This window comes from Antechinus flavipes, chromosome 1 (genome assembly GCF_016432865.1).
Source record: "Antechinus flavipes isolate AdamAnt ecotype Samford, QLD, Australia chromosome 1, AdamAnt_v2, whole genome shotgun sequence".
Classification (NCBI taxonomy): domain Eukaryota; kingdom Metazoa; phylum Chordata; class Mammalia; order Dasyuromorphia; family Dasyuridae; genus Antechinus; species Antechinus flavipes.
In genome coordinates, this window is record NC_067398.1 from 98,188,230 (window position 1) to 98,216,220 (window position 27,991).

A 27,991-nucleotide genomic window follows, 5' to 3' on the forward strand; every position below is an offset into this window, starting at 1 on the left:
TGCCTGCCGCTACCCGACTCGCGGATGCAAGCGGTTTGGGGGAGCGGTCGGCCTTAGGCAAGGCGGCTAGCGGCGGCCTCTGGGGGCCGAGCTTCGAGGTGAGTCGGAGGCGGCTCTTCGGGCGCTGCTGGCTTTGACTCTTTCCCGCCGTGCCGCTCCTGGGCCCTGGCATGGCTCCTTCTCCAGCCTAGAGCGTCTCCGAGAAGAGGTGGGAGCTGAGGGCGGCTCCTCAGGGCCCGGCAGCATCAACGGGCCTCGAGGCGACGGCCGGGGGTCGGAGAGGCCGCCGCACACTTCTTGGGAAGGGGAGGAGGGAAGGGGTGGTGCCGGCTGCCCCCCGCGGCGCCTGGGCCTCCGTAACAGCTCTCCTTCCTTCCTTCGCAGGCGCATCCGGAGGCTGCGGGGCCCTCTCGCAGCCCTTATCGACGGTCCCCTCCGCCCCCTCGCAGAGCTTCGTCGCAGCCTCTCGTTCGTGGGCTCGGGACCCCCAGCTTCCGCGGCCCCAAGATGACTCGCGATTTCAAACCGGGAGACCTGATCTTCGCCAAGATGAAAGGTTACCCCCATTGGCCAGCCCGCGTAAGTGCCTGCTGAGGCTCCCGCGTAGCGGTCCCGCTGCTGCCTCCCGCCTCCCGCCCATCGCCCGCATCCCGGTCGGCCTTTTTATTGTCCGCGAACGAGCCTCTATCGAATTTATAGAAAACTAGGAGTCCAATTCTCTTTAGCGACGTTTAGTCTTTTAGTTTTCTTTTAGCTTTTGTAACTAAATGTAGAGGTTTGTGTTTGGAAGGTTTTGGCTTTTTTTGTAGAAACAATTTGTGTGCACCATTTCATTTTACTGCCCTTATTTTTTTCTTCTCCTTAGGGATAAGCATACAGAAAAAGATTTTCGCTCACTTCGAGGCTGCTGATTTATGCATACTTTGATAACGTTTCCTCATTATAATCAGTTTATGGGATTTTTCAGAAGTGTAATTGTATCAGAGACGCCGAATAGGGTAAAAACTTTGTAGGGAAATATCGATTTTCCTTTGGTTGTGGATATTTAGTCTTCTGAACAGATTGGAGAGGTTTTGTTCCTCCCCAATCCTGAAACGCTCACATCCAGATTGTTAATCTGTCAGCCTATTCATTAGCCATTTTGGCTTTGTAGACGTTCTCTTAAGTAGAAAAATAACTTTAAAGCAAAGAACTCTTTTTTGCTACTTATTGGCAAAAAGGAAGTATATTTTAAAAATTGTCGCATTTTGTAATGTTATGGAAGCAACTCTTCTGATTTTATTATAGCAACTTGTTGACATTAGTTTACAGACAATTCTATACATTTGGGGAAGGGTCCAAACTTGTGATGTCATTGGTGTAAGAAACTACTGGTGCATAAATACCAGGGCAGATCTACAGCTTTTCTATAGTTTTAACCATAATTACCTGAGGATCAACAGCTGTCAGAAAGAGTTGATGCCAAAGGTTATGTATCTATTGCACAACTGCTGTCTCTTCAATAGAAAGATACATGTGGCCACATAGAGTCCATTGTTAACAGTTTTTTCTTCTTTCTTGGAATGTGTATTAGTGTTTTTCCCCCTTGAGATTACCTCCCATTTATAACTATGTATATTTTCTGTGTACAAAATTGTTTATATGTTGACTCCTCCATTAGAATGAGCTCTTGGAGACGAGGTTCAGGGTTTTTGCCTTAGTATCTCCAATGTTTAGCACAGTGATCAGTACATAGTAAGTGCTTAATGGATGCTTATTTACTGGCAGAAGGGTCCTTTACAGTTGAATTCTTATATATAATTGAGTAAACACTTTGTTGGTGGAGTATGGCTTACTTCTCTGGTGTCTTGCTTTTTTACCTGGTTTTCAATGACAGAAGCATATATGTAGCACTTTTAAGGTTTGCCAAGTACTTTATGGATGTTATCTCAATGGATCTCCCAACTGTGCCATTCCTTCCATCCTTAGTAAATGAAGAAATTGGGGCTGGGAGGTGAAGTGACTTGACTAGTCAGATAAATAGTGGCTTGGTGTGGGAGTCGAACTCATTTCTTTTGGATTCCAAATCCACCTGGCTTACTCAACTCTTGGTCCTGTTTTTCTATAAACCCTTTTCAGCCTGATACTGTCTCTGATTTAACTCTTTTCGTATCCTTCCCTTTTCCTCCTAATCTTGCATCACCCTTGGAATTTAGAGATCATTTAATTTAATATCCTTAATTGGCAAGGAAGACTATCTAAATAGTTAATAAGGAATTAACTTTTGGCATGGTAGAAACTATAACCCTGATCTTCCTGCCTTTCAGGTAATTATGTGGGACTTTTTTTTTTTTTTTTTTTTTTTTTAACCTATCCATGCTTTGTGATAGCATGTTTGTCTTATCAATTAAGTTCTGACCTCCTGGACAGAAACTATTTTATTTTATGTGTTGGATGTAGAAAGCTGGATTTTCAGTCAGAAAAACCCAAGTTCAAATTATGCTGCTAAGAGTGGCTGTGTGTCTTTGAAAAAGTTCCTAACAGGTGGTACAATAGATAAAATACTGAATTTCGAGTAACTCTCCCCCCCTAAAAAAACCTCCAAAATACCAACAACCACCACTAAATTCAAATCCTGCCTTAGATCCTAGCCAAGCAAGTTATTTATCCTCACTTTGCTTCATTTTTTTAATCTATAAAATGGGGATAACAATCAGGGTTCTTGAGAATCAAATCATAACGGATATAATGCTTTGCAATCTTTAAGCCATATGTAAATATTAGCTACTTTTGCAACTCTTTCAGATTGCATTATAGATGATATGTATTGAAGTTCTAGTACCTCATAAGTTTGCACAAAATGCACAGAATGGTACATATTTGTACCATGTTGAACTTATGTTGTATTTATGTTCACAAGTGAAATGTACACAATTTCTGGAACCTTCTGAGATTGTTAAAAGATCGTGCATTTTGCGGATATATGTGTTTGTGTGTTTTAACCAGAACTGTTTTAATAGACATAAAGAATTATTAGTGAGCATACTGTCCTTAACCATATGAGCTATAAGTAATTCCCATGCAGTTTAGAATCATCGTGTTGTCTGAGGTGGGACTTACTTTAGGTTCTATAGCCTATATATAGTCTGGAGCAAAACTCTAAACTCAGGCAATATTTTTGAGTATTTCTTTTATTTTCTATACCACTCTGTCTCTTATGTGCCATTGTTGAAGTATTGTAAATTTAAAAACATATCCATATCCAAGTTAAAACTGTAAGTCTATATATAGCCGGATAGGAATTATTTTCGAATTATATTTATTAAATAATTACAGTTAGATAATTTTGTTGCTGGGTCAGAACTGGGGTTTTTTGAATCCATATTTTCCAAATCATAGTATGCTCTCGTAGGTTGACAGTCATGGTATTAAGATTTTGCACTAATATTTCTTTTTTTTTTTTTTATCATAACATAAATTTATTTTTTTTTAATTTTTATTTAATAATTACTTTATATTGACACTCGTTTCTGTTCCGATTTTTTTTTCCCTCCCTCCCTCCACCCCCTCCCCTAGATGGCAAGCAGTCCTTTATATGTTGGATATGTTTGCACTAATATTTCACAAGACATGTCTGTGTTCAACAAAGTTGCATTTTTTCGTTCTGAATTTTTAAAAGAACTTTTGTACATTGTAAGTAAATTTGGATGTGTATGTTTTAATATGGGGTAAAATGTCAATACAAACCAATCTTGAATAATAACAAGCTCTTTACAAGCCCTCTTAGTATTTTTGATATTAATGAAACTTTTAAAAGACGTCTTATTTTCATTTTCAGAAATGGTACCAAGAAATATCTATTGTATGCCTTTATTCTAACTGATGGTGAACTATTCTGAGTTATGTTTTCATGTTCATACAGATTAAGATATATTTTTATTTTTATTTTTTTTCCTTTTAGGTAGATGAAGTTCCTGATGGAGCTGTAAAGCCACCTACAAATAAACTGCCAATTTTCTTTTTTGGAACTCATGAGACGTAAGTTCTCTAGATTAAAATTTGAAAATTTACTTAGCAAGGCTAATTATGTATGAAATCAACAACTAAAGAAGGATTAATTCAAAGAGAAAATACTCAAACATCCAGTAAAAAACATTCTTTCAAATTTTCATTATGATTCTGTTGGTTAAAAGCTTAAAAATGCTGTACTACCAGATGAGATTGATATTCATTAGTTTTGTAACAATACTTCTTTACCCAAGTGGGAAGTAGAATTTCTCTGCATGTGTTTTTGTGATAATATGATTATTTTTCCAACTAATTCTAAAATTTTGTAGGTGGCTGGGAAGAGAAAGAATTTTTTTTTTTTTAACTTGAGGCTTAGTTTTCTGTATACTTATTTAAAAATAGGAGGTGGAATGGTAGAGAAGGTACTTTCCACCTTCCATTGTTTTAGCCAGCATGTCTGTCTATATGACTGTTCTGATGGCTGTCAGGTGGGGTGATCTAGGATCTTTGTATTTAATATCTGTAGCATGCTTCTGCTTTACTTGGACCTTTGCTTAAACTATTGCTTGCTTTTGCTGTCCCTTTCTAAGAGCAGCCATCTGGTTACCCTTCTCCATTGTTTTTGCTGTCATAGTATATAGCTGTTGAGCTTTTGCCTCTTTATTTTATACTTTGGACTTAGACTCCCAGCTACTAATACTCTTTTTCAAATATCTTGTGAACCTTTTGCAAATACAGTTTTTTATCTTTTTGTGTGTGTGTTTGTGCCGAACAGTTACGCCTTTTAGAATGAACACTTTGGTATTTTTTTATGCCTGATTTGTAATACTCATTTGATATTTTTTCCAAATGAAACAATCAACAGAAAATAATTTAATTAATGATTTTAACAATGCTAAGTGTAAAAAAAATTAAAATTACAAGAAAGGGCATTTAAAATATGCAAAGTGATATTTTGAGCTAGTATTTAGCACATCTAAAATAAAATTTCAACAAAAAGAATTTGATGGAACTAAATAATTGATGGGTAAGCTCTGTTGATAGGTAAGCTCTGTATAGGTCAGGTCAAATCACATTTTTCTTAGCTCTTCAAATTATTCACTTTGGTTTTGTGCTCTGGTTTTCCTGGAGGTTGTTTGAATAGCTATTTAGGTATTAGACTGACTAATCTTCTACCTTCATTCTGAAAGTCAACAAACAGAAGAACCATATCATGTTATGTATAATACAATTTTTGGAGCTTGGAAGGTAGTAAAATGAGAAGTTAACTGAAATTTCTACAATGTACATGTATGTGCCAAAGAGTGGTGGGAGGGCAAAACAAAAGCTAGTAATTTTGCTTTTGTATATTTTCATGAGGCTGTGTTAATACTTTATTCAGAAATTTTATAACCAGAAAACAATTCATCATGCTTTGTACTTAAGTTAAAAGGCTTACAATATTCACATATATTTTTGAAATATTAATAAGCAATTTATAGTGACAGTCATATATCTTGAACATTGTTTAAGAATAAAAATCCTCTCCCTACATATACTTTTTGGGACATTATTCCTCTATTGTGGCCAATTAACCTTGACTCTATGGTCTTTGAAGATACACTCTCAAAAGATGAGTCTTTAAATTGTTATAAAATGGATCAAGATTTTTATCAGATGTGCAACTAGCATTATATTGATTTAGAAGTAATTGTAATGCAATCATGTAAGGAAATTTTTAAAAATTTAGTTTTCTGCCTTTTGTTCTGTCCTCTTTTGTTAGTTTATCTACACAATTTTCATGTAATATAATTTAGTTCTAGAATTAGGTGCAGTAAAAAGTATTGTGAAGTCAAGAAAGATGGCTTTTGAATTCCAACTAATTTTGTGACCAGCTCAAACAGTTTACTTAGGGTCTGTCATCTGTAAAATAACATCTAATTGTGACAACTAAACAAGTAGTTGTGTAATTTTATTTTGGATTTAGTTTGATCTGCGATTTCTACAGCATAAGGAATTCCTCTTGTAGAAATTCTCTTTACAAATAGAAGATCTGCAATTGTCCTGTAACAAATAGTCTTTTGTTTTGGCTGTCAAGGAGGTTAAAGGACTCCATAGGTTTACATAACCAGTTTGTTACAAAGATGGAACATGAATGTAGATCTTTTTTGACTGAGGCTACGTTATTATATCATTCTATTAAATATCAAATATTTGGGATAGGCTTTGAAAAGTTAATGCTCTAATAATCTTTTGATCTTAGCATTTTCTAATTTTCATGTTCATTAATTTTGGCATTTCTCCTTAGGAAGGGGGAGCATTAAGCCTTAATTTTAAAATAAATTTTTATTAAAAATTAGTGGTATTGAATTTGTCTGTGGTCCTATTTTATGGCCTATTTGACAGATGTTAATATCTTTTAATTTTACCTTTTGTTTATAATTCATAAATTTCCCTAAGAATTTTAATCATAGATAATTCCATTATGTCAAATAAATTTGGGGATGTTTAATATTCACGTTCACTAATTATACCACAAATTCAATAACTTGAATTTGACTATCACAAAACTTTCAAGTTCTTCAGTGGAAGACAAAATAAATTTTGGTTTCATTTTCTAAGAACTCTGTTCTGTACTTTTTTTTGTTGTTGTTTTGATTTCCATGTAAACAGATTTGCTGTATTAAAAACTAGATATTGATAATCAGTACTTTATGGAGATAATTTATTTCATAAAGAATCATAATTGTGTAGACAACTCTTAAAAATCCTCATCAGGATTTTTTTGTTCATTACATTTTTTCTTTCTTTCTTTTTTTTTTTTAATCTTATTTTTCCAAATAATGTGCAAAGATAGTTTTTTATCCGTCCTCCTCTTCCCCCTCCCCAAGACAGCAAGCACAACCATTCTTACATTTTTCTTGAGTACTTCATTTTTTTCAGTCTCTGCTGAAAATTCATTCTGATTTATCCAGTTTCCTTAATGCTATAGTGGTAATTTATTACTATAATGTACTTGATTAAAATGTAAGCTGATTATATATTGCAAACTTTTTGCTATTAGGGATTATTTTATTCTTGATATTTCTATCTCTAGCACCTAGCAAGACTCTTGTTTTTCACTTGGTGGATGTGTTAAGTAAATGCTTGTTGATTGAATTTATTTAAACATTTCCTTGTTATATCATTGGCTACTTAGTTTGAATCCAGCTTTTTTTTTTTTAATCTCCTATTTGGTTCTTAACAATGCTTTGAGGTTTATTCCTACCAAGAGAATTATTGGTCCAAGAGTATAATTATTTTAGTAACATTTCCTCTTAATAGTGCCATATTGCTCCCCCCTTCCCCCAAAAAAGTGTAATTTCCCTTATTTTGATGAAACTAGTCATAAAAATTTACTTTCAGGAATCTTAGACATAGAAAGTTAAAGATAATTTATGAAGGTGCTGCATTTCAAGAGTTAAAAGTTAATTGGGTATATGAAACTCTGGATTTAAGGGATCCTGCCTGTAAATTTTTCAAGCTATATTTGGAGAAATTTTTGAGAATTTATGCTATGTTAATTTGAATTAAAAATGAGAAACCTTTTTATGGGGGCAAAATATGGCCATGTAAGGTAGATGGTATATATTACATTCATGGAATTAGGGGAAGTACATTATGAGAAACTAATATTTGAATGATGGTTTCTGAATATTTCTTCATAGTTCATACAAAGACTCCAAATAATAGAGGACAATTCTTAATGACTTTTTATTAAAAAAAAATTTTTTTTATTAAAGCTTTTGATTTTTAAAACATGCATGAATGATTTTTCAACATTGACCCTTGCAAATCCTAGTGTTTCAAACTCTACCCCCCTTCCCCAGATGGCAAGTAATTCAATGTACTAAACATATTTTAACATCTTAAATTGATCACAAATCTCTTTAAAGGTTTCTGTTATGTTTAGTTTATTCATAGAAAAGATTTTTAGTCAGGTATTTCAAAAGTGTTGAATTTCTGCTCCACTAATGAATTTTAAGAGTTTGATTACATGAGTAAATCAACTTAGGTCAATGAAACCAACCAAGTATTTCTGCTTACATAATTTGAGGGCCATAGATACTCCAAGTTGTCCTGGAGTTCTTTACTACTTTTATCCATGTCCATCAAGACATGTCATAGTAGCATTATTGCTCAATATACTGGGGATCTTTCTAGATTGCTTGAATTTGTGTGGATATGAGTAGAACTTATAGGGTGGTCCAATCTTCTCAGATTAGTGGGATTTTCCTTTTAGTTTAAAACAAAAAAGGTTTCCCCCCTTCCCTTTATTCCTGGAACCATGATTGCTCTTTATAATTAATCTGAATTCTGCTGCTATTATAGTGGGCATAAGAAGTGGTTGTTCATTTTGATTGTATTCTCCTGATTCTGCTCTCTACATCACTTCATACAGGTCTTGATTTTTTCTGAATTCCTCATTCATCGGTTCTTAAAGCACAGCACTGTATTACATTCGTTAATGATTTCTTGAAAGATGTCCAGGTTTTTTTGTATCATGGCTTGCAGATAGTTTAATAATTTTTCCTAGATCAGTATTCCAGGTTAATGGTTTTTCTAGTGAGGTATTTTACATTTTCTAGTTTACATTTTTTAGAGCTTTTTTTTTTTTTTTTAATGATTTTTTATGTCATTGATTCATTCATTTCCATTTGTCCAGTTTTAATTTTTAATTATTTTCTTAGGTTAGCTTTTTTTAACCTCCTTTTGCATTTAACCAGTTGTACTTTTAAAGGAATTATTTGGTTCATTATTATATTTGTTCATAATTATAAATGTTTCCTCCATTTTGCCAATTCTAATTTAAAGGGGTTGTTTTCTTCCATTTCTGTGCTTTCTTTTCCAAGCTGTTGAGTTTCCCCCCCAAGCTTTCATAATTCTCCTGTATAGATTTTTTCTTTTCTCCATTTTTCTTATAACTCTCTTACTTGATTTCTAAAATCCTTTGAGCTCTTCCAAGAGAATCTTTTGAGCTTGAGAACCATTCGTTTATCCTCCTTTGAGGCTTCACATGGAGGCCTTTTGCCATTACTGTTTTCTGGGTTTTGTGTTCTGATCTTCCTTGTTGCCATAGTAGCTGAGAGCTCGTGTGTGTGTGTGTGTGTGTGTGTGTGTGTGTGTGTGTGTGCGCGCGGGCGTGCACACGCACACAGATTTTTAAAAGTTGAGCTCTACCCTTAGGGCACAATGAAGATTGTCTCAAATTTTTTTGGATAGGGAGGAAGAAGGGTTTCCTATTGACTTTCTGCGCAGTGGCTAGTGATGCTGCTTAAAGCTTTTCCACTGTTCTGGGTTGGCCTGGCCTAGTGCCTGTCTTATGTGCCATAAATGATTGTGTTGGAGGTCTTAACAGCTGCCCTACTGAGCCACTGGTTCTCTGAACAGAATGGCTAATGCTGCTATACTTTGACTAAAAGCCTCCCTATCTGTTGCCCACACTATGGCTGTGCTGTGTTCCCCTGCCCAAGTAATAAAGAGCATTCCTGAAGTCTTTTCAAGATACCTTTTAAGTTGGAAAATTATTTCACTCCAAATATTTGAGGATTGTCACTTCAAAATCCATTTAAGAGTCTCTAGCATTGATTTTGAGGAAAGCTAAGGAAAACTATGGCATTGTCCTGTTTTCTATCTGCTACTTTGGCTCTGTTCCCTGGATACACTAATGTATTAGATTCATATGTCACAGTTTGTTCAGTCGTTTTCTAATTTGTGGAATTTGGTACATATTTTCTTTCTTTCTTTTTTTTTTTTTTTTCACATTAATTGGGACAATTTACAACTAACTACATTGCAATTAGGTCTTACATATCTTGTAAACTCTACTTCATGTAGGTCTTTTCTAATTTCCTGAAACATAAAAATTTAGCCATATTAATATATAACAAAAATCCTGGAGCCAGTAGCCTTTGATTTTAAGCATATGATACAACATAGCTATAGAATTCGATCTCAGAGTCCATCTGCTTTATACCATAATTTTATAAATAAGGAATTTAAGGCATAAAGAAATTATTTTTTCAAGGTCACATACAATTATTGAATGGCAATACTAGGATGTAATCCCAGGTTCCTGACACCAAATTCTTCCCCCTTCTGCCCTATCATCTATTGATAGCATGTTACCTTTTTTTTGTTTTGTTTTGAATATTTTTATTTCCCTCCCTTACATGTAAAACAATTTTTTTTATGTTTTTAGAATTTGAAGTTTCAGATATTCTTCTATTTCCTCCTTATTTCCCCTTCCTATTGAGAAGGCCCATTTTCCATAAAAATCATATAGCAAAAGATTTTCCTGGCCCCTCTTCTTCCAGCCCCGCCCTCCCCCCCCCAAAAAAAAAACCTCAAAGAAAAAAAGTTAATTTTTTGGGTATTAGGTAATACCTTCTGATTATTAATCAACTTGGGGAAATGGCTTTTTTTTTTTTAAGTAAATTAGGCTGTCTTGTTATTTAGATATTGCAAATATATTGACATAGTTCTGTGTATTCAAAGGAAATTTGATATTAATGTAAAGATAGCTTTTCAACATTCATTTTCGTTAAGATGTTGAGTTCCAAATTTTTTTCCCTCCATTACCTTCTCCCCAAGACAGCAAGCAATCTAATATAGGTTATACATATATAAGTTTCTGACAACTCTTGAGGCAGAATTTTTGAATTTCAGCATATAGTTTTACTACTAAATAATTTATTTCAAAGTAAAATTGTAAATTTTCCATATCCATTGACAAACTTAACTTGCTCTTTCTAATGTAAAAAAAAACCAACAAACAATAAAAAGTAGAAGCTAGTTTGTCAAAGGGAAAAGGTTTTGATTAGCTTGGTGTGGAGGGGTGTACTTTGAGTTGTGATGTTTATATTTGCTTCTCATAAAGCACATATATATATATACATATGATACTTGTTGGTAAAATAAAGATTTCTTTAAAATGCATAAAAGGGTAACATATCTATGCTGATGAACTGTGACTAGTCTTGTTTATGGTGTTCTGGGTTAGTAATCTTGGTGAAATCTTTTTTCTCAGTAACTTCAAATATGTGTGGTTTTCAACATTAATTTCTGTAATATTTTGTGTTGTCCCCTCCCCAAAATAGCAAGCAATCTGATCCCTCCAAACATATTTCCATCTTTGTCATGTTGTACAAGAAAAATCAGACCAAAAATGTGGAGGGGGGAACATGAGAAAGGAAAAAAACAAACAATAAAAAAAGATGAAAATACCCATTCAGGCTCCATGGTTCTCTGTGGATGCAGATGACATTTTCTATCCTAAATCTATTGGAATTGTCTTGATCACACAGGATCATATCTTAATTTAGTTTTCATGATATATCAAAATCTGGTGAGGTTCTATCTAAATTTGAAATTTGATTGCTCTGATGAAATATATGAATATGTTCCTTTTAAGCAAAATTCTTGATTATTCAAGCATCAGTGAAATATGCTTTTTAATGGACTTAGAAAATATTTTTAAGCACTGTTTTTAAGAACTGTTTCCTATTGTAGCAGGTTTTATTTAGTAATTCTTTAAGTCCCATGTTTCTGCTGTATAGATCTGATATTTTAAAAGAAGTGATGAAGTTTCTGGTAATTAAAAATGTGAAGTAATAAAAAAATTTCATCCAGTCATTTGAGATCATCTTCCTGGGAGATAAGTTACCTATTAAAAAAAAAGTTTCATTTTTGTAAAGCTGGGAATAGTTTCCACATACAAGTTGTAAGGGGAAAAAAATAAGGTTTATGTGCTTAAAAATAATAAGATACCTGGATTATAGAAAATGTCACTAATTCAAATTAGTGTGAGCAAAAAATTAGTGGAGAACTAGTTGGAAATGAGTATAAAATTTGTAGAATTAAGTAAATATACACAAACTCATTGTTACTCATTTCCAGTAAAATAAGTCATTTACATAAAATGTAAATGTCCATTTTGTTCATTTTTCACAGTGCTTTTTTGGGACCAAAGGATATATTTCCTTACTCAGAAAATAAAGATAAATATGGCAAACCTAACAAAAGAAAAGGCTTTAATGAAGGATTATGGGAAATAGACAATAACCCCAAAGTGAAGTTTTCTAGTCAGCAGGTAAGTAATGGTTGCTTAAAATATAGGTTTATTATTAGAACACTTGATACATCCTGAGGGACCTTCTGGAGACTTCCAGGAATGAGTGATAAAATCAGTCTTAAGACTGAGCCCTGAGTTAAGAATTACAAATAATTCTTGCATTGTTGGTTTTTTTTTATCTTGGGGTGGGGTGGGGGGGAATGCTTTAGAATATCTTTCTCCCTTTCTAGAGGACAGGCATATCAGGATTAAAAAACTGGGAGCAATCTAGTTTTTGCTGATCTCAATTTATTAATGTTAAATTTAAATTTTGATTGTTTTTGCTGCTTTTATGTATGTAGACTTTTCCTTCACTTTTGACTTAAATATTTTGCATTTAATTTGGTTCAGGTACTTAAGACCTTGCTTTTGAATTTAATATGACTACTCGACTATGCTTTCATTTTTTATATGGCTTGTTTGCTTTTTTTTTTTCTTTTAAATCAAATTAATCAAAGATGTTTTTCCTAATTGTTAAGTGTTCATTACTTAAAGTCCTAAATTAGTTATAACTCTATCACCCAGTGTTAAGGCTCATTGTACTCTCCTCATGATCAACTTATTCCTGGAACTCTGGAGAATGTTTTCCTTTTCCAGCTGTTTACAATTGTGGGTTGAAGGTTGCTTTTTACATAAATTTATCCCCATTTAATTATGCATAGTTTTAGTAGGTTTCCAAAACTAGGTGGTCTTTAGTTGGCATACTTTGTGCTGCTAATGAAATGATTCATTCTTTCTTGCATGTTTTGACATTTTGACACAACTATTAACCTCTGTCTAATTTAGAATATTAGGTTAGGTGCTTTGTGTGTGTTTATTTCTGTCTAATTCACTTGTACCATAAAGATTCATGAATTGTTTTAAAAAACAACTTAGTTATTGGAATTGAAAATGCTAATAGAGAATTAAATCTAGATGTTTGTGTGAATTAATAGCTTGGAATGCATACTAAAATTGCCAAACCTTGGAGAATGAAACCTAAGCAGGTCCCAATTTTGTAAAATAAAATATTCTTCAATGTATTATAGGCATCTACAAAACAGCCAAATGCATCTTCTGATGTTGAAACTGAAGAAAAAGAAATTAGCACTTCAAAAGAAGATACTGATCATGAAGAAAAAACCAGCAATGAAGTATGTCTGACAAGAGTTTTTTTCCCTAAGTTTAAATTTTTTGAGGCAGGAAAGAAAGTGGTAGTAGTAAAGTAGGAATGACTATTTGCAGTGGGTCAGTAGTGTTTAGGGAAATACTTAAAAGATTTTAACATTGGAAAGGATCTCAGCAGTCAGCTATCCCAACATCTGGAAAAAGAATCTACAACATGCTCAACAAGTAGTTCATCTAGTAGTTGTCAACTACAAGTATCTCTCTCACTACCCATTCCACTTTTGGTTAGTTTTCATTGTTAACTTAAAAGTTTTCCTTCTGTCAAACCAAAATGCTGAATCTTCGGTCAAAAAGTGTTTGCAATTGAAATAATGGTGTATCTTATTTCCAGAGACTAATACAGTACCTTGCACATAATGAGTAATTTGTAAAGTATGAGAAAAAAATGATAGTTCTTGGTCTAAATACTAACTATAGCATATGTACACTAATGGGAACCTTCTGTCTTTTTCACATTTTACAGAATAGATGTGAACTTGATAAATTAAGTGAAATTGCACAAACTGCATAATTTTATTGATGAGTATTATAGCATTCATACTATGTAAAAAAGTTGTGCCCCACAAAATCTTTTAAAAACACAACTTTAGTACTTAAAAGGGGGAAAATAATTTTCTTATGAAAATGTTACTAAAAAACAGATACTATTATCAAAATGTTTACCTGTTACATTTCAAAAGAGCATTTTGGTATCTTATCAAAATAATGTCATAATATATATTAACAAAGACTATTTAAGTCATTTAAGATTTCCAAATATACTAAAGTTTAAGAGTTAGAAAGTTATGTAATCTCCCTCATCATGTAAGTCAGAAAAGCATAGGGAAATAAAAATCTTAAGTCTTACGTCATTTTACTTAGGCAATAGAGGGAGGAGGAAGATGACTTTGTTGAATTGCCACTTATGATTGTGACTCAATTTACAGGGGATGATTCTGCATCACCCCAACCCATTCGAAAGATTTGGAGGGCTGTACATTTCAATAAAATACAATTGTGCAACCTGAAGTAATCTTTGAGAAGACGTATCTTTTGGAACAGTTGAAATTCAGTGCACTTTAGATGGAAATTTAAAATTCTAGTTTTCATGTCAGTAGTAAGATTTAAAAAAAAAAAATCTGGTTATCACACACCCTATTACCACAATGTAGTTCTAGGCACTTATGAAGTGTTTATTTCAAGCACACTGGGTATAACACAAAGTTTCGTTCGAGAAAAGCCAAAAACACTTATACATTTTTGAAAGGTCTATGTCTTGCACTGAATTTTATTTGTTCTTTAGGATGTGACTAAAACAATGGACATAACCACTCCTAAGGCTGCTAGAAGAGGAAGAAAGAGAAAGGTAATATCACTGATTCAAAGGATCAAATAGAGATTTTTAAATTATATTGGGAGAGAATTTTGTTTAATTTCAGTTTTGGATTGTTTCTAATTCCTTCTTCAAACTTGATTTTGCAGGGGCCAATTGTGTAGTTTCATATTGTCCAGATTTCATTTCTCCTTCTCAATTTTTTGGCTATTTCTTTGCACCTCCATTTCACCTTGGGCAGGGTAGGGAAAGGAGATAAAACTCAACAGTTTTATCACTTGTTTTCAGTCCATTCAACAACATTGTTTTAGGGTATCCACTTAGAATATAGAATGTTGTTTTATTTTAGACACTGCCTGAAATGACATTTTGGGATCATCTTTGAATTTCAGTTATCCAAGTTGTTTCTGCCTCCTAGTACATGGATATTTGACAGCTGGCTGTACTTAAAGTAATTGGAGGTATTTGAATGGCTTTTTATAATTTTAGAACTAATTATATCACATCTGTTTCTGTGAACCCTATAATGTATGTGAAAAATTTTATGATCCATATGGTTACAATCATCTTTCTCAAGATTTATGGCTTTATTAGAGATTAATCAAGCCATTTATTGTAATTAGACTATTATTTTAATGCTTTATAGTTTCATAGTTCTATGTAGTAGTTTGAATTAAGTCATGAGGAAAAAAATGACTTAATTTTTACCATACTCTGGGAAACAAAACCAAAAAATAAATTTTTGCATTTGTGATTTTTTTGATAATGTATTAAGAATAAAAGAAAAACCTGGTGTGAATGATGTAATCAGTTGATTAAATATTCAAGTACTCACCTACATTCCTTCTATTTTAAGGAGAACCTAGTGGAATTTTAAGAGAATCCTCTTTGTTCTTGGGCAGCTTACAACATAACAATGCTAGAATATTTCTGCAATAGCATTCAAAAAGTATGCAGTATTTTTTTTTTCAATGACAGTTATTCCAACATCATCAGTGAAATCAACTAAAAAGAAGGAAACAAGTATAGATTAGCCTAATTGGTTAATTTTATATTTTGATTTTGAAAATAATATGAAAAATATTTTTATTTATAGTTTTATAATGAGGCTATTTTGGGTCCAGTTTTATATTAGTTAAAACAAATGCACATGAATTAATTTTATGTGTATTTATCAAACACCTGTGGGAGTTTGAAAAATATATGACAGCTTGCCTATAGCTTATGATTTGTCTTTAGAAATGTTGGCCAAACACCTGGATTTTTTTTTTTTTTTTGAAGCTTTTAAAAAAAAAAAAATCCATAGAGGCATTGTGACAGTGGATAGAGTTGGCTAAGACTGATTCCCCAGCTGTGTGTTCTATATGCCAATGAAATCACATCAAAAATCGATTATCACAACATAGACGTTTTATAAATTTTCAGCTCAGACATCATAAAAGCTATGTAATTTTATTTAATAGTATCTATATCTGTAGAATAATGCTATTATTTTGAAGTAATTTGTTTATCATAAGAAAGTTATGATTTAGCAGTCTTGAGAGGGGCTAGAAGTTATTTAAATTACTTTGAATGATAAAGTAATCCTGGGGAAAAAAACTGACTTGATTTAAATCTACTTTCTTGATAAATTCTTCATTTATAGAGTAACTCAATGGTTTTTAAAGCATATTGGACCCAAATATTTAACCTTTGAAATGCTTAACTTCTCTCCCTCCCTCCCCCCCCTTTTTTGGAGGTGGGAGGAATTTGCAGGTGTGGCAGGGTAGAAAAAGGGTAAGTAAAGCTTTTGAATCAACAATCGGATGGCTCAAATACCTCCAATTTTGTCTCCTATTGGGACAAAAATTTTCAGAACCACAAATCTATAGCAATTTCATATGAGAAATTCCAAATACAAAATGTTAATCTGCTTAAGGCTTCTTAGCCTAATATTTAGAGGAAGTTGGAAAATGCTTTTTTATGGTAGTTTTAGATGTTAATAACTAGACTCAGTTATCTTCAAAAGCTTCAAAGGGTTTCTTTAAAGGAGGGAGCTGGAAATTTAAAAATTTTGGTTTTTCAATGTGATTTAGGATCATTTCCAGGTAAATATGGACATTAGTTTAACATTTTTTCTTTATAAAATTTATTGTAATGGAGAAAAATAAAATACTAAATTAAAAAAAAAAGTTTTCAATAATGGTTTGGTTAGAAATTTTCATTTCATTATCATATCAGTGGAACTATAACTTTGTTGACTGGACTGAATTAAAAGCAAGTGTCGAATTTTCCCTACTCTTGTCTGCCCACTTTGAATTGGAGGCTCCTATCAGTCAATAATCAAAGAAAATCCATATAAGTTCTTATAAGGAAAAGGCTAGAAGCAAGATTTTTCTTGTGTCATAAGATCCATTTTCAGACTTTTTTAGCTTTTGGCAAATTTTGGTAAATTCCAAGTGGAAGTTAATAAAATTAAAATATCTTTTGTTTCCAATGCAAATAAAAAGCATAAAATCTATCTCTGGATTAGGATTTGGAACTTTTTATCTTGGATGTAACTAATTAAGGGATTTAGCCAATATGTTTTATTTTTTCATGCACAGAATCAAATTAATAAGGTCTATTAAAAAGTTGTCTTTTTCTGTGAATACTTCATTAAATAGCCTATTATAGTAGATCTCAGTAGGATATGGAAAAATAGACAAAAGTCCTATAAAAGCGAGTCTCATTTAAATAATTACAAGCAGCATAAAGAGTGACTTATGTCATATTATATATAAACTAAATTTTTTAAGCATACTTTTGGAGAATAAAGTTCAATGTTGCTCATCTTGTATGATTCAGGCAGAAAAGCAAATAGAAACTGAGGAGGTAGGAATGGTGACAGCAGCAACAACAGCAACATCTGTCTCTCCAAAAGTGAGTCCTAAAAGAGGAAGACCATCAGGTAGGTTTATTAATGCTTGGAAGAAGCCTTGTCTATTTATTATTTCTTCTTAAAATCATAACTATTAGTATTTGTCTATATGATATAGCTTATAGTTAAAGCATTGCAAAAGGAAAAAGTCTAATTAGTAAAAAAAAAAAAATGAGGTGGTGAATGTTAAGGAGTGATTGTAATTTGAAATGAGTTTTACTTTAAATCTGGGAATTGGTAAAATTAATAGTTACAAAGGTGGAGTCTTGAAACAGCTTTTTACTTTTTAAATGAAATAATTGTGATTTGAAAAAGCAAACCACTCAAAATAGTACTTGATAATAGTGGTTTTGTTAATTTGTAGTGTATGTATTAGATCTATTGTATTTGAGATCATAAAGGAAATAACTATCTAGTAAAATGAAGTAGAAGAAATGGATTGACATAGAAAAGTTAGAAAAAATAGTTGAAAGTCAGGGCTCAAATGATTTTTTACTAATCTTCTCTGAAAAGTGACATTTATTAAAGTTAGGAAGAAGAAAATTTGAAACTATATTTAAATTCCTACTCCAACAAATCAGATAATACCTAAGTGTAATCTACTTTTGGAAATTACACATGTAAACATATATTTAACATATTGAGATTAACATTTCACTATCTTTAAATGTTGAAGTAGGTAGTAGACATTGTCATTGAGCTAAGCCTTGATAAAAGATATATGTATTTGAAATAAAAATATTGATCAGAAATGTGAAGACCCAAAATGAATAGCAGTTTACTATTAGATTAGCAGAAGACTTTGTACTCACTTACAAAGGTCCTTTTATTTTTCAATTGTTTATAAAACTTTTAGTTCTTTTACCTATAAAAAAAAAATTGTGTGATTATCACTTAGGCTACTAGCATTGCTTTTATAAAAACATTTATTTACATTTCAGTGCCTAAGAAAGAAACAAATCCTAATATAGAAGCAGCAAAGTACACATTTTAAAATTATTCACTTTCATTCATTAAGCTTAACCTTTTTATATCAAGTCTTCTTTTAATTGGGACAAATTGAAAGACATATAAGAAAATCTTTCCAGTTACATACTTCATAATGACTAAAAGTAAAAACCAACTACACAGTATTGGATTTTTTCCCCCCAGTTATATTGTAACTAAAGGGAAAGCTTGTGATTATGAGCTAACTTAGCTTTTTTATGTTTACCTTAGCTACAGAAGTGAAAGTTCCAAAACCAAGAGGGAGACCCAAAATGGTGAAACCACCTTGTCCTTCAGACAATGACAAGTGAGTTTATTTTGAAAATTATTGATTTATTGTATGGCATGAACATGCTATTTAAAGGGAAAATTAGGTTTCTTTTCCCTTCTAAGTATATGTATATTTTCAGATATGTTCTCTTTATTTTTGTTAAATCACTTTTTGAAAAAAGTATGGTATGGAAATTATTGATGTGACATTAAAAAAATAATTTGCTTGGTGTTGAGTTTTTTGGTTCTCATAACAGAGTGATTATTACCTTGACATTGTATTAGTTAACACAGTTCTCTTAAACATCTATTCAAAATACTCAACATTCTAAAATCTGGTGCTAAAATTGGAGAAGAAAATAAAATGGGTTGAAGTTATAAGTGCTATTTAAACTTAAAAGTAATATAGTGTAATAAATTGGGTTGGAATGTAGAATATGGTTTGGTCCTTTAGATCGACAGAAATTAAGTATAGAATCTACATTATTATTAGGTAAATTTTTATTAGGATTTGTAGAACAAACTAATTAGCTTTACTGTGGTTAAACTTTTCCAGGTAATACACTTCTTTTTGTTTGAGCGTTGTAGCCCATTACAGTTCTTAATCAAAAACATTTTCATTTTGTATAAAATATCTAATTTACAATACTAGTAAAAGTCATTCATCTTTGAAAGTTAGCTTGAAGTTTGGGAATCTTAATATGAAGATTATTAACTGGTTTTGCATCATCTATTTTTATACTATTAAAAAAAAAAAGTGTTACTGAAGAGGATAAAAATAAAAAAAAAGGTCAGGATGAAAAACAACCAAAAAAGCAGTTGAAAAAGGAAGAAGAGGTCCAGAAGGAAGAAGATAAGCCAAGGAAAGAGCCAGACAAAAAAGAAGGGAAGAAGGAAGTTGAGCCAAAAAGGAAAACCACAACAAAAACAGGCTTTGTATCAACGTCTGATTCTGAAGAGGAAGGTGATGATCAAGAAGGTGAAAAGGTTAGACTTAACTTTTTTTCTTTTTCTTTTTAATAATTGCATGTATGCAAAGGTAGTTTTCAATGTTTATCCTTTCTTCTCCCCACTCCCTTCCCCTAGAGAGCATGCAATCTAGTATAGAGTAAACGTGTAATTCTTCTACATATTTCCACATTTATCATGCATATTGTACAAGAAAAATCAGATCAAAAAAGGAGAAAGGATGAGATTTAAAAAAAAAAAAAAAAAAAAAGCAAGCTAACAACCACAAAAAAGGTGAAAATACTATGTTGTGACCCACATTCAGTATCTTTAGTTCTCTCTATGGATATGTGTGTGGATGGCTCTTTTCTTCACAAGTCTATTGGAATTGGCTCTTTAAGAGCCAAGTCCATCATAGTTTTGATCATCGCAAAATTTATTTGCCTCCAAAGGGTGTTTCTGTTAACTTATTTAAAGTCCTTACTTAAAAACATATACTCTAATATTTAAGTTGAAACAGAATTTTTTTTTTAATGCAGTTAAGATTTATTTTAAATTCTTGCAAGAATGGGTGCCTAAGTAATACACACACCCTTGGGACTCCAGCATGTTATTTCCTATTCTGAAAATACAAGTCATGAATCTCTACCTCATAACATGGGTAGTCCCTGCTCCCAAGGAGCTTACATTCTATAAGTGGGAAGGGTAATAGAGGAGGACTAAAGACAAAGAACAAAAGTCTGGTGGAATAGAATTTCAAAACAATTATATCCATTTGAATTGTGTTGAATGTAGAATATATTTTACATTTTTCCTAAAATTTTTTATGCCTAAAGAAGGAAATTCACCTGAGATTAAAAGGACAAAACATCTTCTCATAATTAGATAGACTATTGATCTATCAACTCTAATGAGTTAGCAGTTTGTAAAGATTCCAACAGAATAATAGGATTTTTAATAATAAAACTGTCTTCAACTTAGAGAAGAAATATGCCCTCAAATCAAGTTGTAGAACAAAAAGGCTGCTTAGCATCCAGAATTTTTAATATACTATGTATATAAACATAGAATATAAGGCCTTTGAGATTAACTAAGTTTGTAGCCTGATGGAAAAGAGAAACTGAAATCACTTGAAATCAGAAAATTTGAATTAAAAATTTATAGTATTTTAAGGTTTGCAAAGTACTTTATAAACGTCAAGTAGGAAGACCTAGGATCAAATCTTTTGGTATTTACTAACTGTATGACTTATCCTTTAGAGTTGGTTGAGAATTGTGAATTTGAGTTAGTTGATCATTATTTCCCTCTCACAGTAGATTGGAGCAGGAGTCAACAACTAAAGAAAAACAATTTTTTTTTTTTTTTTAAACAAAGGGTTGAGATAAAAACCACAGTATTAAAAACTTGGAAGGAACATTGACTTTGGCAATCCAAAATTGGTTTAAAGATCTCCAATGAGTGGTAAACTCACCTTTAACAAAATGATATGATGGACTTAGGTTTTTTGGTTTTTAGGTTTTTTGACTAGAAGTAATTTTATAGCTTTTGAGGTCTAAGACTGATTTAAATCCATGATTCCAAGTACAGCACTTATTCACTATTTACCTTCTTGCTCACTCTCTTAATGAAGCTTACTGGTGTAGTTTCCAAACTTCTTTTATTTTATAAGACTGTTTCTAATCTTTTGATAATTCTCTCTTCTCAAGTAGAAGACTATTAATATGAGTTAATAATAATAAGCATGTCTGCCAGTTCTATGGATAATGTCATTCATTTGAGTGTAATGACCTCAAGTTCTCAAAAATAGCTCTATTTTTCAATGCCTGTTAGAGTGGAGAAAGGAAAGCAGTAGTTCAGAAGCACAATTATTTTTGCCTTTTTCCACATAGGCTGTACTTGATTAATTTATTTTGCAAAAATTGGAGAATTTTTTTCTAAAAATAGGTCAGAATTATTTTAGATAATGGAAGGTCAGCTTTAACACGTTAGAAATAATATTTATGATCTGGACAAAATCTTGAAGCTTTCATTTTTGCCAGGAACATGGTCTGTCAAATTTATTTGTATGTTATTGTGAATTTATGAAATTATCATTTTGGGGTGAATTTTTATTATATAATGATCAAAGTTGTTCAAAATAGCTCATCATAGAATATTTTGAATTGACGTAAGATTGCCTTGAATAACATTTTCCTAGCTCTGTAATTATCATACTTCTCAAGAATCTTAATGCTTAGCATATCACATAATAACGGAGGGGGGCGGGGGGGGGGGAGGAGGGGGGACTTGTGAAAAAAGTACAGAAGCTAAATGCACCTTACCATAAGTTATTGGCTTGTTCAGTTACGTTTATTTGGTGATTGAGATGAAGAAGACAAATAACTGGTACTTAAGTAGAACTTCTGTTCTAATTTTCAAAATGAAAAAGAAGAGAAAAGGAGGAAGAAATTTTCAGGCTGCTCATCGAAGGAATATAATAAAAGGTCAACATGAGAAAGAAGCAGCAGACAGAAAACGCAAGCAAGAAGAACAAATGGAAACTGAATCGTAAGTTTTGGGTTTTTTTTTTTTTCCCTAATAGTCTCTACATTTTCCTCTTGTGTTTAGAGATAAATGTTTAAACAAGGGCAGCCATGTAAGCTCTTGCAAATACCTTTTTTTTTTTTTCCATTGTGCCTGTTATGTATTGAAAATAACAAGATAATCTTGTCCATCTTTCCAATGTTAGGAAGATGGCATTCAATAAGATGCTTATCAACTTTTGTTGGGATGTAACTCTTAGAAAAATAACATTGTTATTCTCATTCTCTATTCATTCATGTATTTATCCATGTCTAATAATACTAGGAAAGAGGGCAAAGTTGGGCACAAGCAATAAAAACCATCTTTGGTTATTTCTTTTCATCACCTCCTCACTATCTCTTGGGAAATAATATGTCAGATCATTGGAAATCTTGGAGCTCAATAAAAACTTCATTTACAACTAGATTTAACTAGGACATAATTGAAAGGTTTTAATCCTCAAATATGTATGTTCATAGAAACCCAAAAAACATCCTGCTGTGTTAATGGAAGTAGAAAAGATATTTTGGCAATTATTGTATATAACAGTTATGTCTTTGAAAGTATAGTGATCCCAAGTTGACTAATTTTATAAATACTTAAAATTTTGGACCTATTCATTCATTTCCTCTAGTATATTGGTGTATCATCTTATCCTCAGGAGTTTTTTTTCAGTTTTTAAAAATATTTGTAGACTTTTCCAATGATTAATAAAAATTATCCCTAGTGCCACTTGGTAAATTGAGTCTAAACTTTTCTCAATGTCATCGTCATGGCTTTTTAAATGTTCTCTGGATACAATGTCTTAATTTTCATGTGTTTTTTTTTCCATCATTATTAAACAACTTTGTAAATAGTTTTTTTTCTGTAAAGCATTTCAGATGGGGAGGAAATAATGCATTATGCAAAATAAAGTTTATTGTATTGTATTCCCAGCCAAACAGCTTGTAATCTACAATAAAAAAAAATTGGGGGCTCAAACCATTAATCCAGTTTCTACAAAGAGAATGCAAGTGGAGCACAGGAGATGAAGATCTTAAGACACTCAGATGACTGAAATTATTCCCCCGATGGAAGAATTTTGTTCCAGATTGCTAAATTTTAAAAAAGAGTTGAGGACTTGATTAATGGGCATTACCACTTTGTTGAATTAAAATTGTCACAATCTTGTTAGGGTACACAACACTACACATTAAGGAGAACCTAGGTATTGAACTGGCATAATCAGCTCTAGTACCCCGGAATGTTTTCTTTTCTGTTGAATCTTTTAGTATGTTAGCAGTTGGTTTTTTTTTTTAAATCCTGAGATAAAGCCATAGATTTGTATAATGATAATGTTCAAGTACATTTTAAAATAAAGATTATTTTTAAAAGCTGTTTTTAGATATCTCTTTGTTCTTGTGTATTTCAATTGGCTTGTAATGTGGACTGAATATCAAGGTACTGGATTTTTAGTGAAATATATAAAATTTCCTAATGGTATTTCACCTAAAACTGAGTTAATAACTTAAGGACTATAAAATCACATTTAGATTTAAGAACTGTCTGATAATTCCTGATAGAGCACTACTGTTTTAACAGACCCTATGTAACTGTTCTATACCACAATTTTAAATCTCCCAGACCTTTATATAACCTGGCATTGAGTACTCTTACTTCAAGAATATTGAATATTATGAAAAGAAACTTTTGGTGGAAAACTAAACAACCTGAAGTTTGCCTTTAAGAGATCTGACCACTAAACAGAAGAAAATATAAGGACTTTTTATTAATAAGTATTAATATTTCAAAAACCTTTGGCATTACAAAGTTGCAAGGTTGTAAAAATATTTCTGTTAACATTTGATAGGCAGAATAAAGATGAAAGCAAGAAGCCAGAAGTTAAGAAAGTGGAGAAGAAACGAGGTTAGTAGATTAAACCTCATAATAATGCATATGATTTATTTAAATATTTTATATGAGATATAAGGTTAAGACAGTTGCTTGATATTTTACCTGAAAATTTTGAAAAACTTTGTTCTGCTTTGTGTTCTCAATAGATTTTTGTGTAAATTGAAACATCAGGTTCACTTGGGGGATTGTGAATCTTAAATTTCCCTGGCTCTTATCAAAGTTGGACACAATCATATTAATGACTTGTGAGTGAATTGTTATATATACAGTTAAAACATTTATTATTAAAAGAGGTTCTCATCAGAAAAAGTTAAAACTACAGAAATAAAAACTAGATCCTTGTGAAAAGTAGATACTGCTCATTTTATATGCCATTGGTAAACAGGTTTTGTCATTTGTTAAGACTCCAGAAGATTAGAATTTGCTCATGCCACCATCAAAACATCCATGAGAATTATTATTATCTTTTTTTTTTATTCTGAAATATTTTTATAAAAACTCAAATGTTCATTTGTTTTCTAAAAATATAGAAACATCAATGGATTCTCGACTTCAAAGGATACACGCAGAAATTAAAAACTCCCTCAAAATTGATAATCTTGTAAGTTTATTATGCTGATTTTTACAAAATACAAGAAGCATGGTATCTGCTAGTTTGTTGTGAGTCTTTGCTGTTAGAAAGCTAACTTAAAATAATCTAATCATTCTACTTAGCTTTTGAAATTTTCCATGTTCTGGGGTAAACTCAATGCTAAAACCTTTCTTTTTGTTAAAAAGGATGTAAACAGATGTATTGAGGCCCTTGATGAGCTTGCATCACTTCAGGTCACCATGCAACAAGCACAAAAACACACAGAGATGATTACAACGTTAAAGAAAGTAAGCAGTTGATCTTTTCTTTTCTCCCTTCCAGTTTAGTGCTAATTGTTACATTTTGAATGCTATATAGATTAATGTGATTACTAACATTTCTTTGTCTTTTCTAGATAAGGCGCTTTAAAGTTAGTCAGGTTATTATGGAAAAGTCTACAATGCTGTACAACAAATTTAAGAACATGTTTTTAGTTGGTGAAGGAGATTCTGTTATTACACAAGTGCTGAATAAATCACTTGCTGAACAAAGACAACATGAGGAAGCCAATAAAACTAAAGAACAGGGAAAGAAAGGTCCAAATAAAAAACTAGATAAGGAACAAACAGGTAAGATTCCTTACAGTCTATGATCCAGAATCTCTTGAGTTACTTTAGTTTGAGTTGGGGGTGAGGGGAAAGAGAAGATAGTTGCTCCACAAATTAGAAAGATGTGAATAAACTGAGTTTTCTACTGTTTAGTACAATTATCCACTCTTAATTGGGATAATAGGAGGATGGAGTTTTGTCCTTTTGTTTCTTGTCTAAAGATGAGTTAATCTAATTCTTTTAGATTTGTGCAGCAAATACCATAATAGTAGCCCTTTACTATTGATCCATTTTGAAATATTGGACTGTGTCTTAAAACTACTTAAAGCTCTAAGTTGCAGAATATACCCCTAGAAAGCAATTTGGTGGGCAAGAAATTATACACAAAGAAAAAATAAAGAATTGCATGATTTTGCAGCCAGCCATTTAAAATTACTTCCTGTGTGAATCTTAAAAGCAGCAAAAATATTTGAGTAGTTTTTAGATTTTTTATTTTTAAGCTCTACATGATAAATAACAAGTAGATTATATTTATTAAAAATAACTTGTATAACTTTAAGGCATCTTATTTCAAAAGGTTCAAAAACATTGAATGGTGGATCAGATGCTCAAGACAATAACCAGCCACAACACAATGGAGAAAGCAATGAGGAAAGTAAAGATAGACATGAAGCCATCATGAAGAAAAAGTGAGAATGTTGTACTATGTTTTATCCCCCAACTTGTGTTGTATATTCACATTGTTAATATTTTTTGTTGTTGGATTTGAAACTCCAGATTATAAATAGCCAGAACAACTTAAAGCTGAAGGGACCAATTGAATCTACTTTGTGAGCTTATGTATGGGGGTCTCTACATCTTCTACAGCTTATGGGGTCTCTGTCAAAACCTCTAGTTCCTTTTCTTCAGCTGAGCATATAGAAATGGACAGTTGAGGAACTATCACAATCAGCTTAATATAACTTGGCCAGCCACTATAGTGTTGATGGGTCTTGTCATAGCAGTTAATCTAAAATGTGTTGGTGTTTTGTTGTGGTTAGAAGTGTGCACTGATCTTTGTTTTTTTCCCTTTCCTACTTTTTAGAACATCCAGTGAAGACAGAGAGCCTGAAAAAATTCCAAAGGACTCAACAGTAGAAAACTAACTTGGAAGAGGATTGTCACATTTTTTTCATTTAAAAATTTGACTGCTCAAAAGTTTTAAATAATTTTTATAAGCATAGGTTTTGATGTTTAAAAACTTGTTTTAAGGGGAAACATTCCCTTTATATCTTCATTTTAAAAGTAAACATTCTTGCTGATTGTATTTGTGCAGTATTAACCGCTATATACACAGTGAAAGTGTGTCTTGGAGAAGAAGATCCATTTAGGAAATGTTAAAACTGCTTTTATTTTTTAAGAGTTATAGTTGTAGTATATTTTTTGATTATTGTATGTTAATGTGTAGTAATGGTGGTCAAGAGTTACTTTTTTTAACTGCCACCTATATAAACCCTCCCCATGTTCCTAAATACCGTGGTATTTTTTTGTGCATAGTTTTTACAAATCTTGTATTTACTGGATTGTCTTTTCACTGTTTGTGGTTTTTGTAGAAGTTAAAGCATTTTTATAGTAGCTAAAATGTAACTTCTGTATAAGAATTCTCATTCACTTCCTTTTGTAGAAATTAGTATTAATCTTGCAAACTCCATTTGCCAGGTTTTCCTGCTTTGAAACAATCTTAAGTTGTGATGCCTTTATTTTATTATTTTTTTATGCGGTTGGGTGACCCAGATGGCAATTTGGGAAGTAATAACTTTGTTTTTTAACAGGCAAAAATCACGTGTGTTTTCTTTTTTTGTAGTAGTTGGGCATAGCTTTATGAATGAAGCTGGATAAATAGGGTTATTAATTACCTTGTAAGAAAGTGGCAATCTAGAAAGTTAATGGTGGTTACTGGGAACAGTCAAATCTATGGGATTCTTGTCAGTAAATTAACCTTACCGTTAGGTGGAAAGACTAGAGGCACTTAATGACAGAGAATATACCTTTATGGAACAAAAAATTAGTAAGTACTTATATGAGGTGTTCCAGATTTACCTAATGAATAGCAATTTTGAAAAGAGAAAATTTGACTATTAACTCAGTTTTAATATGTAAATATGCCCCCTAAAATAAAAAGTTTAAAGGCACTTCATATTGTACAAGTGTGAATGAGGAGAAATTACTGGTAAAAGTATGAAAAATAAGTTCACTAGTTTAAGCAACAGCAGTACTTAACAGATACAATGTTTTAGGTTGTACACTTTGACTTACATGTATTTCAGGATTTCTCATTACTTTAGAAAGCATGTCAAAAAAAAATTTTTGTAGCCATTTCCAGAAATTGGATCCTGTATAAACTGGTTAACTTGTATAGATTTAGGAGATTTTTCAAGAAGCAAAGAAGGTACAAATTTGAGTATCACCTACTATATTGCTTTGTTGGAATACTGCTATATATGCCAGTAATATTAGCAGTTTGCTCCTAATTTAATTTTTAAAAAAATCAGATTTATTGTAGAATTTATTGTAGCGTTAATCCAAAGTGTCAATGTAAACTTTAACCAATTTTGATTAAAGAATTTTGTCAATCTGAACTAGTATGTTATTTGCTCAATAACTAATTTTTCTGATA

At 32.0% G+C, this 27,991-nt stretch overlaps 1 protein-coding gene across 2 annotated transcripts; it reads left to right on the forward strand.

Annotated features, from left to right (window-relative positions):
• The first annotated feature begins 421 nt into the window (after positions 1 to 421).
• PSIP1 (PC4 and SRSF1 interacting protein 1) lies at positions 422 to 27,953 on the forward strand. Of its 2 annotated transcripts, XM_051987259.1 has the most exons (15): positions 422 to 579; positions 3,941 to 4,017; positions 11,959 to 12,097; positions 13,147 to 13,251; positions 14,568 to 14,630; positions 17,424 to 17,526; positions 18,715 to 18,790; positions 19,512 to 19,740; positions 22,130 to 22,248; positions 24,113 to 24,168; positions 24,687 to 24,757; positions 24,934 to 25,035; positions 25,143 to 25,356; positions 25,913 to 26,024; positions 26,420 to 27,953. In XM_051987259.1, the coding sequence occupies exons 1-15, from the start codon at positions 508 to 510 to the stop codon at positions 26,478 to 26,480; spliced, it is 1,599 nt and encodes a 532-aa protein (XP_051843219.1). In that variant the 5' UTR covers positions 422 to 507; the 3' UTR covers positions 26,481 to 27,953. The 2 variants fall into 2 exon arrangements, with proteins under 2 accessions (XP_051843219.1, XP_051843228.1); XM_051987268.1 differs by lacking the exons at positions 24,113 to 24,168; positions 24,687 to 24,757; positions 24,934 to 25,035; ... (1 more) ...; positions 25,913 to 26,024; positions 26,420 to 27,953 and adding an exon at positions 23,200 to 23,640.
• Positions 27,954 to 27,991: the final 38 nt, after the last annotated feature.

What these genes read in the sequence shown, in the direction of transcription:
- PSIP1 (XM_051987259.1), top strand. Translation starts at nt 508, where the DNA reads ATGACTCGCGATTTCAAACCGGGAGACCTGATCTTCGCCAAGATGAAA. An exon ending in AAGAAAAAACCAGCAATGAA is followed by an intron (nt 13,252 to 14,567) that starts GTATGTCTGACA and finishes TTTGTTCTTTAG; the next exon opens with GATGTGACTAAAACAATGGA. An exon ending in TGTCCTTCAGACAATGACAA is followed by an intron (nt 18,791 to 19,511) that starts GTGAGTTTATTT and finishes AAAAAAAAAAAG; the next exon opens with TGTTACTGAAGAGGATAAAA.